At 45.9% G+C, this 16,170-nt stretch overlaps 1 protein-coding gene across 2 annotated transcripts in view; it reads right to left on the bottom strand.

Moving 5' to 3' along the window:
• The window catches only part of BCL2 (BCL2 apoptosis regulator), a 166,256-nt gene extending 155,388 nt beyond the window's left edge, over positions 1-10,868 (bottom strand). For both annotated transcript variants that reach the window (XM_044242854.1, XM_044242855.1), the window contains exons 1-2: positions 10,145-10,868; positions 9,077-9,928 (exon numbers count right to left, since the gene is read on the bottom strand). In XM_044242854.1, coding sequence (XP_044098789.1) covers positions 9,077-9,646 — 570 coding nt within the window. In that variant the 5' untranslated portion in view covers positions 9,647-9,928; positions 10,145-10,868. The remainder of the gene's footprint in view (positions 1-9,076; positions 9,929-10,144) is intronic.
• Positions 10,869-16,170: the final 5,302 nt, after the last annotated feature.

The raw sequence follows: 16,170 nt of genomic DNA, 5'->3' as shown, positions 1-16,170 counted from the left end.
TGAGGTTTGAACCACGGGACTGAGAGTAGCTACGCACATATGTAGGGGCTGTGTGCCCTCTTTGTATAAACAGATCTAAGGTGACCACCCACAGCCTAGTGTCTAATATTAGCATTAAAGACTTCTATTGAAGTTGAAGGTTTAATGTAGATTATTTTCAATTTAAATTTTAAAATACATTTAATGTAAATCGAGACTTCTCTTCAAGTATGAACGACAGATTTTTTTCAATTCAGTGATAAGTGATGAAATCAAAATACTCCACAGGTGTTTTCCTTTTTCTCATTTCTATTAAATCTGTGACGTGGGGACATTTGGAACACAGACACACTCCACAGTTAAGGAAAGTAGGAGAACATTAGTTGGTTGGGATGAATTAGATGCTCAGAGTGCCTCTTCCATAATCTTTTATTCATTCATTCATTCATTCATTCAATAAACAACTATTGTACATACTTACGATCTACTCTGCTAGGTGCCAGTTAAATAGGATAGGAGAAATATTTTTCTAAATAATGAAGTACCAATGAAGGAGAACACTTTGATTGTGTAAGATCTGCACAAATGGGGATTATTATTAGGATATTGGGACAACATTAAATTGACTCAAGTTGAATTACTGGTTAAGTACGTAAACTGGTAGTGGAAAGCCAAGCCCACATTAATCACCTCCATCTAATCCACAGAAGTCTGTAGAGGACTTTTGGGGGAAAGCAGTATAGAATCAGCAGGGGCAGTTAGGACCACTTCTGGAAATGCAGGAAGGAAATGGGAAATCTACCTGGCTTGGGGAGAAAATAGCATATCGTAGCCTTCCCCAGATTCTCTCTTGAGCCCCAGATCCTCAAGGCTAACTGCTAATGGGCATCTCCACTTGGATATCCTACTGGAAACTCAAGCTGAAAATGTCCAGAATTAACTTCATCACATTTACCCCCACAAAACAGCAACTGTTCTTATCTTTCCTCTTTCTCTTGAGGACATAACACTTTTTGAATGAGCCGGGTTTCAGACTTGAGTCTTCTGCTTCTTCAACCTGTTGTGAGTCCTTTGCTTTCCCTTCAGCACTGCCCCCCACATCTGCACCATCTTTTCCATTCCCCACTCTGCCACCATGGTTCAAACCCCTTACCCAGTCTCTCACTGTCCAGCAATGTTCAGCAAGCCCACACACCCCGCCTTGCCTCAGAACCCTTTTGATACTCATTTTAATGTCTACCAAGTTTATTTACACTTCACCAAATTTATTTAAACGTCTCAACTTAGGACCCAGTCATATCTCATGAGAGAGCTCTGCGTCCCAACCAAGTCAGACTCTTTACTATTTGCAATATTGTCCAACTAGGCTTCATCCATTCCTGTCTGCTCTGACTTCTCCAGTCCAGTTATCTAAAATGCCTCCTCCCCACACCTCTTTGACCACCTCCTGCATGAAACTCCTCCAGGTCCCCTTCCTGCTGGACCAGATCTCTCCATCCATTAAAGAGTGGCAAAGATTACAGCAACTTACATCTTTTTAGGCAAGTTCCTTGAAGACAAAGTTGATCTTACACATTTTTTTACTCAACTAAAACACCTGGCATAGAGCCTTGTACATAGCAGACCCTCAGTTAACAGGTTTTCAATGAAAAAAAAATATTAATGTGTATAATAATGCAAAATCACAAGAGCTTCATTACTCTTTTCATTTCCATCCCTGCCTTTCGTGAGTTAAATTCTGTGAACGGCTGCTCATTTGTTTTGATAAGACTTCTTCATACTCTTTTCTTCTTATACTGTTACTTTAATATTTAATAAGTGGCTCTGCCTCACTATACTTACAATTTTGTTATTACAAAAACTCAACACCACCTCTAAAAGCATTCAGTGTTAAAATGAAAGAGAGAGAGGGAGAGATGCTAGCAGGAATTCCTAAGGGAAATGACGAGGGGGTAGCCCTGAAATTTTAGACTCAGAAGTGCCAAAGGGCATCATTTATGGGCTTGCCTTTTTTTTTTTCCTTTAGTGGAATGAAATATCAATCTCTGAAGCTGAGCATATAATTTGCAGTTAATTTTATTCCTATTCTAATTGCGAGAGGGTAATACATACAGCAAACAGGGAGTGAATGAAGAGGACTAAGTATCTGTCCCAGATTCTCCTGGAAAATTCAAATGCACCTGAGTGGCCTAGCGGGCTGCTGTTCAATTTCAGGGTCACTACACAGATACAACGTTCACGGTGCTGCCAGCTAAAGCCATCTTCGTCCTCTGCCCAGAAGCGGCGGAGATAGTCAAGAAGAGACAGCCTGCAACACTGATCCTTTGTTCGGTGCTCCAAGCATTAAAAGTCGCAAACTCCCGAAACTTCCGCAGCTTAAGAAAAGATAGTTAAAAAGAGAGAAATACAGTAATTGGAACTGTCAGGAGAAAGCTGTACTGGCCTCGATGGAAAATCTCCCTTGAAATATTAAAGCTTCACTTGACGTCGTGGGTCCTCGGGTTGTTTTCAGGAGGCATAGTAAAAGAGGAGAGTGGGGTCAGTCATAAGCTTCTGACTCATTATGTTGAAGCCCCAGAGAGCCGATGAGCTGATTATTAACTAAAAATGGAATATGGCTCTATCCCTGACATTCTGAAGGCAAAACAAGGAGCAGGATGAAAACACAGATTTTCCAAACAGTTTCCCAGGGAAGTGCGTGTTCCGTGTGTCACGGAGAAGAGAGGTCCCCATTCTGTCGAGAAGTTTCTCACAGAATCCTGTCAATCCCCCAAGAAAAATCACCCAAGTAACTCTCAGTACATAGCTACAAAGAGTCACCCCAGCATGGCAGGGACGTTCCCTTTCAAACACGTTTAAGGGGCGGGTGAGGAAGTGGTCTTGAGTAGAAGCTATTTTAATTAAGTTAGTCAAAACTTCTCTTTGGCCAGGGAATAACCCCTCTAATCTCACACTGCAGAGATCCGAGCAAGCAAAAGTTCTGCTGGCGGATTCTATCTCCCCCCCACTACCCAGAGCGGCTGGAATTCAACATCTCTGAGGAAAAAGTGTCACCTTCTGTGGACAGAATTGTGCCTTGCCCTGCTGCCGGCAGCAAGACTGAAGTCGAGGTTATATTCCAGCTCTGGCCACAGCCCTCTTCAGATCCCTCTTGCTGGAATGCAGGCAGAACATTCTTTGCTTCAGGTGACTCCTACCCTATGTGTGCCAGGAAGGCACAGGAGCTACATCCTGGAGGTTTCCCAGGGGTGGGATGATGGGCAGCTAGGGGACAGTCATGGGGCAGGGTCCCCATGAGAAAGAGCTAGAAACAGTCATGTAATCATTATTCTTACTGAAGGACAGCTGTCTGTCCTTCTGTTGTCTGGCAAGTAAAAAGCAGAGAAACAATGTCAGCACTATAGAGTTGAGCATATATCAGAACAAATTGGTGAAGGAAAAAGACTTGGTTGTAATTTCAAAAGTTTTACAATCTTCCACTTAAAGAAGGAGGACCACGAGTGCAAGCAGTTAGACAGTACAAGACCTGCCTTTCGGGACCACAAATGCTACAGTGGACTAGAAATTTCTATAAACAGATTTTGGAAGAGAAGCCTCTTAATAAAGGGAACACTACTATAACCTAAAACAAAAGAAAACAAAAGCTTTTTTTTTTTTTTTTAAATCTCTGCCAAAGGAAGAGCCATGTTCTGTTCAAAATCAACTTGTATTTTTCTGCATACAAGGATGATTTAAGAGAGGCAGTTCTTCAAATTAAGTTAGTCTAATCACCCTATTCAAAGCCTTGATTGTCTTTTAAATACAAAGAATTACTGAAATACCTTAAAAATTGAAGACAGGTGTTTATTAAGTCTTCTTAATGTGTATTAAGGGTGTTTAATGGGTAAATATTTAACAAGGGAACTCCCCTGGCCTTTCAGTTCTCTTAAGTGTGTGTTTGTATTGTACAGTGTTTTTTAAATTACCTATATTTCTCCTCCTATTTAAATCAGACCTAATGCACACATGAACAGCCATATGGTTAGAAGTAACTTTTTTAGACAAAGATAGAAGTGTATGCAAAATAATACATACTTGGGTTTTTTTTTCTTTTTCTCTCTACATCTGAGCCTCTAGGATCATGCTAATAGGGTTGCGTGTAACTATGAGTTCACTTAGACACCTATGACACTAGCCCATGAGGTCACCCAACGCGGGGGTAAAAGCTGTCTTTCCTGTGTCCCCAACCTAACCCAGGGCCAGGTACATAAAGACTGGCAATCACAGCTGTCGAAAAGTTGTCTCAGTCCTTGGATGATTTTCATCATTAATCCTCTTTCTACGTCAAGCACTAACACTGTTTGAATCAAACCAAGAAGAATGAAAAAGAAAAGCTTCCTAGTGAAATAAATTCATGGAGTGGTCTCCTGTATGTAGCTGGGGGAAGGGGTGGCCAGCTTGTAAGGTTACAGCTATGACTGAATAAGGTGATGATATTAGATTACCTTAAAAAGGCTTAACAGAACCTTTGAACCTCAAATACAATCTATCTCGGGGCGGGGCGGGGTGGGGGAAGCACCTTTCTACTTGTACATGACAAAGACAGTGTTGTTTTTCTAGCACAACTGCACTTGGGCTGAGATACTGCTCTGCGTGATTATTGCTAAGACACGATGAGCGACCACAGAAATGGGCATGGGGACAGCGGAGCAGGACCACTAGTCATACACACAGCACCCACACACCTGCTTTCTGAGGGAGTTTACTCTTCCTCCAAAAAACCAACTAGGACTAGAAACAAGGTTCAGGAAAAACTCTGAGTTTGCTTTTAAAAACAACAACTTGTGGCTTTCTGTTACCTGGCGTTCTGTGCATTTAAACAACCTGAAATGTACCAGGTCAATTAAGGACTGTTAAAAAGATCAATCAGTTCTCACTAGAAAGCACAGCTGAAAGTAACAGGACGCAGGAAAGAAAGCCATGATTGCAACAGACATTGAACGGCAAAGAAAGCCCTATGACAGAAAAGGGAACTAAGTGAACTATAAAATTTTACAAAGGTCCACAAATACAATCACTCAACAGCACGTGACTTGCAAACTCCAGGGGCGACCATGTAGTTTTTTTCCTACAGAATAAATTATTGCAGGGAGTCACGTGGTCCTTAGCAGGGAGAAAGATGCACTTTCCCAAGGAAAGTTCATCATTAAATATCTTAAGACTGGACCATCTTCAGACTATTTTTAATCCCTAACATTTCGCTGCCAAAATTGGCCATAAGCAGCTGATACTTGGCTGCCAGGAAAATAATGCTTTTTCACTTATTTCCTACACTGGCATGAGAATGGCATTGCTTTCTAGTTAATCAAGTGTTTTGGTGGATCTGGACTGCCAACAGAAGATAGAAACTGCTTGCCGACCAACTAATAAAAAGGAAGCTAACCTCTACTGGATGTGGAGAAGTAAGTTCCTGTCTTCCTAAACCACCAAGACTAAAAGACCAAAAAAAAAAAAAAAAAAGGAAAAAGGAAAAAGAAAAGTCACGCCACCATCTCATCAACAGAATGAAGCTAATCTCCCATTTAAGCCTTCTCTTTCTTTTAGTAGCCCACACCTCACTCTCTTATGAGACATGAAGCTGAATGTCCTTGGCCTGGAGGGAGCTATCAACCTCACTCATGGTCAAAGTGCCCTTATCTCGACACTTCCCCTCCAAGAGCCCCTTCGCCTTGAAGCAATCTTAGTTAGTCAACGCATCCACAGAACTCAAACCATGTTACTAGGGTTAAAATAATAACTAATGGAGCTAATGGAGCTATCAAAAGGGAGAAATCCCCTGCCTTTAATTGGAATAGAAGGGCTTACTTATTTTTACTTACTGTATTTTACTTTACTTACTGTTACTTATTTTATTGGGATCAATAGTGCCAATGCAAACTGTATAGCTACCATGAAAAACATTCTTGAGAAGATGGGAGCTTACGATAATTTATCTCCTTTCTTTCATTCCAGGGTATCTCATCCAAGGATCAGATCACACTAGTGGACATCTGGGAATACTCAGTGTTCTAGGTAATACTAGAAACCCGGGAGGCTGCTGGAATGGGACAGTGGAAGATCCATCCCACACTGTCATTCTTCCTAAAAGATGGCCCCAGGAACCAATGGTAGATAATAGTCAACATCTCTAATTTTTATGTGCATTTGACAACGCGGATCTCCGAGAACCACAGGTTCAGACTCATTGGCTATGGGGTGGAACCTGAGAAGCTGCATTTCTAAGAAGCTCCCAGGTGATGGTCTGTGAACCCCACTTGGAGTAGCGGGGTCTCAGACATTTCCTAGAACTAATGGTGTCTTGTACTCCCTCTGTCCTGCTTCTCTCACAATGTCTTATTCAAACTTAGGAATAAAGCTACACTCTGTTTTAACCCAATTTCTTCTTTAGTCTTTATTTAATTTGTAAGCTTCTGGGGCTATGTCTCAGACGCCTCTCCTCCCAAGACACTTTCTCCAAGCTATGGAACGCAGAATACAAACAGTTTTCCTTAACCTCAGAAGGCTGATTTTGCATCAACAGCAGCAAAGAAAAAAAGTGACTTCAGATCCGAAATGCCCATTATTCTACATGCAGTCTGATCCACTGAGTCCTAGAAGCCACACAAGTCATTGTCAAAAGTCGGAAGAATGTACTAGCTCTCTTCTGACATTTGACAATGGGCATTCTGAGTACTTAACACTGTGAGACACAATCCAGTATTAAGGGCGCAACTCTGATTGGTGCAAATTTTGGGGGGGTGTGGAGAATCTGTTTGCCATATTCCTAAACCAGACATTTAGTTAGTCATGCCCATTTGAAAGGATAGGTAAATCATTTGTAACTCTCAAATACTACCACTCTGATTCCAAAGTATCCACTTATGATTACATTTCCTGATACCTGCTTTTTTTGGCCAAATTCCTTTGTTTTCCTATACAGTCATCCATCAACATGTTTTCTGAAAACGACACATTTTTCCATCAGCTATTTGTTCCTCTATATGATTTATGTTTACTCTGAAAGGTTTTGTCAAAAAAACTTTTTTTATCATGTTCTATGGTATGTCATTGTGGTTTGGCATCATAAAATACAGCCTCGACGTTTATCAATCTCAAATACCTGTTGACCAGAGAGACAGGCTCTACTATGAAGACTCTATTTCGAAAGGAGTTAAAAGTGAGCCTTTACTTAAAAGGTAAACTCAACTGCATGAGATGTTAACATAGTAAAATGCAACATAACAAAGGCCAGGGTTCTATCTTAATTTCTATCATAGCATGTCTGTTGCCTAGCTTTTCATTAAATTTCTTAACAGATGAGAGTTACCACCTTGATTTCTTTCAACTAGAAAGAAAATTTTGAAATTTTTTTTCATAAAAATATGAACTGTCAACTTAAGTTTTATGTTGGTTTTAAAAAGATTCTTTTGGGAGTCTGGAACTCTCTACCTTTTTGGTTATGGTGGTTAAAAACAAAACCACCTACTTAACCAAACTTTTAACAAAAATATTCTTTTACCCTTTAGTAAATTCTTCCAGAATTACTAAAGATCTGACAATATAGGATCTTGAAAAGACAATTCACAAGGAGCATTTTAATTGTTAGAAATTTAAATGGGGATATTTTCGTTTTAAACACTGAAAGTGGCATCAGAATTTTGTCAACTTTGATCAAATAGGATCAGATTTTCATGTCAGCCATCTACTTTCTTGGCTTTTTCTCTTTTTTCTTGGCCTTAATACTAGCACGCTTGTAAACTGTAGTAAAATATGTAATGTGCTTCTTGAAATTGAATCCATTTGTAATCATTTTTAGGCTTTGTGGTCCTGTTAGGTCCTATAAAATAATAACATCAGTAATTCTCCCTAGAGACAATACAAGGAAGGACTGCATTGCATCCTTTTTCAGAAAGAATTCTTCACCTTAAAACAAAAAGTCTGAAAAAACTTCAGACAAGATTTCTCTTTTACTTTTCCATAAATTGGTAATTTTACATATAAGATGCAGATCTCAATTACAATTCTTCAGTCTTAGGATCTGGAACCCCTCCCCCAAAGAATCGTACAAAACAATACCTTTATAATAACATGATGGAAGCTCTATCTAGCACTAGAAAAAAAAAATCACCGCACAGACGTTCTTCAAAGCTACAGGCATCGATCAGTACAACTAACCTCAAAGCATGACAGCATCCACAGCTGAGAATTAATGTGTCTCCGCTTTCTACGGATACTGTAGATGCAAGTTTTTCCTGCAGAGACCACCAAATGATGTGGACTCTAGGTGGCGAAAAGTAAAAGATACTAAAATTACAGTAAACTTTAAAGTCATACACCTAGTACAGAAATAGAATGCAAAGTATGCAACCAGAACAAATTATGTCACCGATGAGATAAAGTATCCATGGCCCAATGTTCTTCAAGACACTCAGTCATGCCCACTGGGAACCATGTGGCACACGCCACAGGATGGAGTTTGTGCACTTTCCAAAAGCCAACTTACCTCTTTACAAACACATCTAGGTTATCCAGGGAAAGCCGGCTACACTGGATTTCCTCTTAGAGTAGATCTTACCAAGTGAGCCAGAAAAGGCATGCCCTTGGTCCTCTAGTGGAGTCTGTTCTTCTAACTGGGTAGTTCCCAAATTGTAGTGCAAATAAATTCCCAGGGGAACTTGTCTAACACGCGGATTGCCAACCCAACCTGGAGTCTAGCTCATGAGTTGTCGCGCGGTTGGGGGCAGGGGGGGGAGGATTTCTGGACCCCCCAGTCTAAGAAACCCTGAAAGGATACCATTTATCCCGAGATCCCACTGGATAGCAAATGCTGGATCTTTAACCCTCCACGGCTGGCAAGCAAGGAAAACACTTTTGGCCAGAAGGAATCAGCAATAGGTCTGGCATCTGGACCTTCATGGGGGGCGGGGGTAGGGTGAGGGAAGCAGGCACCCTGATTTTATTTCCCTGGCTCATCAGCCTGCCCTTGGCCCAGGAGCCCACCCACACTCCAACCACGGATTCTCAGCCCCCGACTGGAAACGTCCAGCCCAGACGCACACTCAAGCAGACGTGCACCTACCCAGCCTCCGTTGTCCTGGATCCAGGTGTGCAAGTGCCGGTTCAGGTACTCAGTCATCCATAGGGCGATGTTGTCCACCAGGGGCGACATCTCCCGGTTGACGCTCTCCACACACATGACCCCACCGAACTCAAAGAAGGCCACAATCCTCCCCCAGTTCACCCCATCCCTGAAGAGCTCCTCCACCACCGTGGCAAAGCGTCCCCTCGCGGTGAAGGGCGTCAGGTGCAGCTGGCTGGACATCTCCGCGAAGTCGCGGCGGTAGCGACGGGAGAAGTCGTCGCCGGCCTGGCGCAGGGTCAGGTGGACCACAGGTGGCACCGGGCTGAGCGCAGGGCCCGCGGCGGCAGCGGCGGCGAGGGCGGCGGGGGGCGGGGGCGGCGAGGTCCTGGCGGGCGCGGGGGTGCGCCCGGGCTGGGAGGAGAAGATGCCCGGCGCGGGGGCGGCCCCCGGGGGCGCGGCGCCCGCGTCGCCGGCATCCCACTCGTAGCCCCTCTGCGACAGCTTATAGTGGATGTACTTCATCACTATCTCCCGGTTATCATACCCTGTTCTCCCAGCGTGCGCCATCCTTCCCCCGAGGAAAAGCAGCCGGGTACCAGCAGCACCTCTCGCCCCTGCTCCCGCCCCACGGCCCCGAAAGAAGGAATAGTTATAATCCAGCTATTTTATTGGATGTGCTTCGCATTCTTGGATGAGGGGGTGTCTTCAGTCACGCGGAACACTTGATTCTGGTGTTTCCCTCTTGGCATGAGATGCAGGAAATTTTTACTGAAATTCCTTTCGGATCTTTATTTCATGAGGCACATTATTATTAATTATTGTTAATATCAGTCTACTTCCTCTGCGATGCTGAAAGGTCAAAAAGAAAACTAAGTCAAAATCAGGTGCATTTTCCTTTATACACTGGGTGAAAGAACGCAGGGCATACACACTACAAGAAACACAGCTTAAAAGAATGTATTAAACTGCCTGGAAATTAAACTTACTCGAATGCACTTAAAGTTAAAATCTCAATTGTTTCCATTGAAAGTTACATTAAACCAATTTCCTGTGCAAAGAACTTACTTGTATTTTTTAAGGACAGCATGATCCTCTGTCAAGTTTCCTTTTTTGTGAAAACAAAACAAATGCATAAGGCAAAGATTCCATCAATCTTCAGAACTCTCCAGTTATAGCTGCTTTGAAACTTCCAAATGAATCAGGAGTTGGGGGAGGGAGGGTAAAAAATTAGGAGAATTTCCAGTTTGATTCCCAGACTTCTCCGTCACAGAAATGTCAATCCGTAGGAATCCCAACTGGAGATCTCAAGAGCACGAGGAAAAAAAGGCAGCGGCGGCGGCAGATGAATTACAATTTTCAGTCCCGTATTTGCAGAAGTCCTGTGATTTTCCCCCTCTCGGCAATTTACACACGCACACACACGCGCGGGCACAGACATGGATCTCTATCCGCGGGACCGCTTCACTCCTCCACGGGAGACAGACAGGGACCGGGGGCCGCCGGACGAGCCGGGCACGGGGGCAGGAATCAATCCTCTTCTGATTAAACTCCGAACCGCAAATGCATTTTCCGAAAAGCTGCTTGATAAACGAAGGCAGGACGCGCCCGGCCCGCCGGTGCCGAGCGCGAGAAGCCCGCGCTGTGTGTGGTGCGGCGAGGGGTGGGGAGAAGGAGGTGGTGGGGGAGGGTTTTATTTTTTCCCTCTTTTCCTAAAAAGGATGACTGCTACGAAGTTCTCCCCCCTGGACCCCCTCTTCCGCTGCACCCCACCGGCGCACCCCGCCTCCGGGCTGCGCACCCTTTCTCCTCCTCCTGCTCCTGCGCGGCGGCGCTGGCGGCGGCCGCCCCCTCCGCGCTCCCGCCGCGCACCCGCTCCGGGCGATGACGGCCGCGCCGGCGGGGAGGGCCCGGCGCCCGGCACCTTCGCTGGCAGCGGCGGCGGCGGCGGCTCGGCGGGGAAACCGAGAGCGGCGGGCGGGAGCGCGGCGGGCGGGGGAGGGGGCGGGGAGGAAGGGGGCGGGCGCGGGGCGGGGGGGGTGGGGGCTGGCCTCTTACTTCATTCTCTCTAACCGACTGGTTTCCTGTACGTACGTCACACGGTTCATTCAAAAAAAGAAGAAAGAAAGAGCCCTCCTCGGAGCCGCCCCGCCGCCCCTCCGCCCCGCTCCCCTTCCCGGGTTAAAGGAGCCGCGGCCGGGCTCGGAGCGGCGCGCCCCGCGGAGGACACATGGCGCGCAGGGCCCGCGGCCGGGGAGGGCGCGCCCGGGACGCCCCCGCCCGCCCCGCCCGCTCCGCTCCGCTCCGCCCGCCCGCCCGCCGGGCCCGGCCGGTGGGTGGCGCGGGCGGCGCAAGGCCTCCCGCGCGGCCGCGGCGCGGTGGGTGTGCGAGGGGCCTCCTCGGGCCTGCAGCGGGCCGGGCGCGCTCTCAGGGGCCCGCGAGGGGCCGGGGGCGCCCGGGGTCTGCACGCGGCCGGTAGGGCCGCTGCCGGGTGGGTGCGCCAAGGGCGCAACCGCCGGGAATCGCTCCTACCCTTGTAACCGAGTGTGTGTGTGTGCGCGCGCGCCCGTGCGCGCGCGCCGAGAATCGCTTCGACCCCTTTAACCGAGTGTGCACGCGTGTGTGCGCGCGCGCGCGTGTGTGTGTACGTGTACACACCGTGTTGCCGGCTCCTGGCAGCTGCCAGGGAGGAGACCAGGCCCACGCTGACCCCGAGCAGTGGGACCTCTGCGTGGCCGCCCGCGGAGAGAGAGGCAAGGGAAGCCTCGAGCGTGGTATTTACTTTCAAGTTGCTTCCTAGGTGTGCAGGCGGAACACACACCCTGGGGACACCATCCGTGACCAAGGCCAGACAGCCCTCAGCGGGCCCGTGAGGGGCGAGTCGAGGACGTCAAGGGCTCTAAGATGGCTAAGTAAACGTTTTGCCTCCGCCCCTGACAGGACTGGCACTAGGTTGGGGCTGGGCGCTGCGGGAGGGCTACCGGGTAACTCTCAGGCCCTGAAAAAGGTCCCAACACGGGGTGGGTGGGTTTCCCAAGGCCTGTGGGGTCGCCTAGCAGCCAGTGCCAGATGGCTGCAGCTTAAGTTACCTGAACGCGCGTGTACACACACAATCACACACATAAATATATTACACACGCAAGCCCACAGTCTTTTCATTCATCAGCCTGCACAGCCCCTAGGAGAAAAGCACAAGAGGGCAAACAAGTTGTGCTCGTTTAACTTTTTTTTTTAATCATCTCAGAAAGTCTTTGGCAAATAAAGCGCCAAGAAAACAAATGTTTACTAAAAGCCCAGCAGCTTACCTGATAGGGCTCAAATACAGATAGAGAGGGATGCTGGGCTAGAGCGCTCATAGAAACGTGACAAATGAGCGTGGCAACGTGTACAAACGTGTTCCAACACCATCTTTATTTTGTCTCGTTCCTAGCCTCAAATCAAAGCATGTGCTCTTGAGCAAAATAAGCATAAATTATTTCCATCCCATTTATCATAGGCAACCAAACAACATGCCAACCTCTTGCAAGTAGGGATGGGTGCCTCGTATAAACTTATCCCAGCAAGAAGGAATGAAGATGCTCCTTCCTGCTTTTTCATGAGACATGGCACTGGAGGGTGGTGGGACTGGGGTGGCCGGTGGTGATGCAGGGTCTGGCCTGGAGATGAACATTGGGTATAGACTGACCTGGGGTGTATGTCCTCACAGAAAGAGTAGAGACCTATACTAATGCCTCAGCATGATAGTTTAAGGATCTTCTCAGAAGCTTGTCTTAGGCCTCCAAAATTACTTCAGAGGAATTGAAAACCTTCGTGCTTCTGTGAGCCAGCATGGGAGTGAGGGAACGAGAGGACAGAGCTGGAAAAGAGATTGTACTTCTGCAAAGGGGTCCCCAAAAGGAAACGGGATTCCCCATTCCTGGAAAAAGAAAAGCCTCCTTATTTATTTATTTTTTTCCCCCTCCCCTTTGCTCCCAGAGAGCCTCACTTGACAGATTTTCTCACTTACCCCAGGGGTGGGCATCTTGGCCATCCCCAGCCGTTCTCAGGACAGGGCTGCGTTGTAGTCCTGGACTAAGATTATATATTCCCCAGGAATGTTCTGAATTCTCTTCATATCGAAAGAGTGAAACCATTCCTCCATTCAGATTGGGTTATTAGCTTACACCCTCAAGTGTGAGGGCAGGTATTGTAGGAAGTGTGTGGAGTAACTGTCTCTGGGTATTGGGGAGGGAGTGGAGGGAGACCTGACCAGAGCCAGGAGTCCTGGGTTTGAATCCCAGATCCTTGCCAGAGACCTTCCAACACCCTCCCACCTGGAGGCATTATATATAGGCTTTTCACTTCGCAAGACAACTTCTACCTTTCAGAGCCAATGGACTACCCCGCTGGCAGCTTTGCCTGGCTGGATTCTAGGAGTAGGGTAGCACCAGGGAGAGAAAAGAACAAGATGCAAGGAAGGGAGATTGTATCAAGAGCCTGAAAGGCCTGTGTTTTCCTTTATTCTCCGGTCTGCCAAACAAAAAGCTTTTTATTGCCAATTTTCGCCACCTACTGGTTGATGTTTAACAGTATCATTCAGAAAGTTCTCTTCGTCCATCACGAATAGAAACACTTCCAAGGGTTATGAAATTCATAAAGGACATTATTCCCATCTGGGCATACATGTTTTATATATAGGCACGTAGTAAGTCTTACTATTAAACTTTTTATTTAAAATGGGGATACAAAAACCCCATTCATTAACAGAGAGGAAACTGATGACTAATAGATAAGGTGAGTTAAAAATATAAAACACGACCCCAAGCCATTTAGACAAACTAAAGTGGAATGCATCCATAAAAGAAATGAACTGACCAGGGAGGGTAAGAACAAAGAGTTCACATAACTGCATAAAAAGGAACTGCTTAAAAAACATCTCCCAGACAAGCAATGCAAAATACTAATTTCCAGTTTCAAATGTCTTCTAACTTATCATTTCCAGCTTTATTGCAATATAATCCACACAGCTTAGATATTATGAACTCTTGACACTAAACAGTGTCATGTGCGTTCAGATGGGTTGCATCTGTTGTTGGTCATTATTATAGGATAATATTATACTAATTCCCAATTAGCATTGGTACTAACAGTAACACTGTTCTCAATGCATGAATGCCCCAGAGCCCGTCTTCTGCTATAGGACTGATTGCAAACGATTTGTCCGCTATGTGCTCTCAAACCATCCTTGTCATCACAAGGAAACACTTTCACCAAATCTAAACCAAGAGGCCTTAGTTGAACTGACAAACCTACTTAACTCATGTACGGTGGGCCCTAAACCTCAAAAAATGTTTGAAACAATTAAGCAACAACCTTTGCAGCTAGGCCAAAACTGCAGGTGAATCATTCTGCTGTGTGAATTTGATAGCAGGCAAGTCCCGTTTCCTTCTGGTTCACAAAGGCAAGGGCAGGAAATATACTCCTGGCAATTCTTTTCCCTTCAAATCCATGACTTGGCATTATAAGTGAAATGAAATAAGCACCGGGAGTTACATTTTTCAAATGGCTACTGCCCTCATTGGATCAAAATGCAGTCACAGACCCAAACAACGGGATAACACCATTGTATGAAGGGGAAATAGGCAAGGAACTGACATTCTTCTGTGCAATGACTTTTATTTTCTTTTCTTTTTTTTTTTTTTTGATTTTTTTTTTTTTTAATTTATTTATTTGAGAGAGAGAGACAGTGAGAGAGAGCATGAGCGAGGAGAAGGTCAGAGAGCAAAGCAGACTCCCCATGGAGCTGGGAGCCTGATGTGGGACTCGATCCCGGGACTCCAGGATCACGCCCTGAGCCGAAGGCAGTCGTCCAACCAACTGAGCCACCCAGGCGTCCCTGACTTTTATTTTCTTAAGTGATTTGGTACAGAGCAGTGTCTCCCGGTTATTACTTATTGATGAACATGTTTAGAGAAACCAAGGTGACTGTTTTTATCTCCTAGAGCTTCCATAACAAAGTACCACAAGCCAGGTGGCTTGAAACAAATTTATTTTCCCACAGTTCAGGAAGTGTGAAGTCTAAAATCAAGGTGCAGCTGGGCCAGGCTCCCTCTGAAGGCTCTAGGGAGAGATCTTTCTTCGCCCTTCCTAGCTTCTGGTGGTGTCTGGCAGTCCTTGGGGGGCCTGGGCATGTACGTGCCTGACTCTGATCTGCCTCTGTTGTCGCTTGGCCTTCTCCATGTCTCTCTGGGTTCTCTTCTTGTAAGGCTGCCAACCATATTGGATTAGGAGCCGAATAACCTCATCTTAACTCAGTTATGTTGGTAAAGACCCTATTTCCAAGTAAGATCACATTTACGGGCACTGGGGGTTAAGACACTGATGACATCTATTGAGGGTGCACAACTCAACCCATAATAATATGTGTCTAATATGGGATCTTCCAAACTAACAACAATGTTTTACTCAAGGCTCAGGGCTCAGCAACCCCTGAATTTCAAGGGGCACCATAATCTTTTTAAAACTCAAATCTGGCCATTTTATATTTCTGCCCAAAGTTCTTCGGAAGCTAACATTGCAACTCCTCTACATGGCTTGATCTGGTGCAAATCTACCCCCCGGGTGCCCCCCCTTCCTTATGCGTTCCCTTCTTACAGCCATATTAACTCTGTGCTTTCTGGAATACACCAAGATCTCTCGTGCCTTTTGCCTTTGCACATCTGCTCTTCTACCTGAAACACACCGAACGTTCTCAGAGGGAATTCATCCTCATTCCTCAAGTTTCATCTTCAGACCACCCCCCCACCCATGAGACCATGCCTGACCTCCCTGCGCAGTCCTCAGAGCCCCCTTGTGCCACTGGAAGAAGGTTAGGACAGGGTATAGGCAGAAAACTGAATAAGGGCTCCATAGCTTAGTAGTTGCTACCGTGGACTAGTTACTTAACCTCTCTGTGCCTGTGCCTCCGCATAAGGCGGATATGAAGTGTACCGCTGGAGGGGCAGCATATGATTGAGGTGAATTCAATGTGATGCGCTCATGACAGTGACCGCCATGGGCTAGTTTTATTGGAGGACAGGGACTGTATCTTTCCTTTGTGCTTTCCCAGCCTAGAA

The sequence above is a fragment of the Neovison vison genome, chromosome 3 (genome assembly GCF_020171115.1).
Source record: "Neovison vison isolate M4711 chromosome 3, ASM_NN_V1, whole genome shotgun sequence".
NCBI lineage: Eukaryota > Metazoa > Chordata > Mammalia > Carnivora > Mustelidae > Neogale > Neogale vison.
The sequence above is the reverse complement of the archived record's forward strand: the minus strand, read 5'-3'. Positions and strand labels throughout refer to the sequence as shown.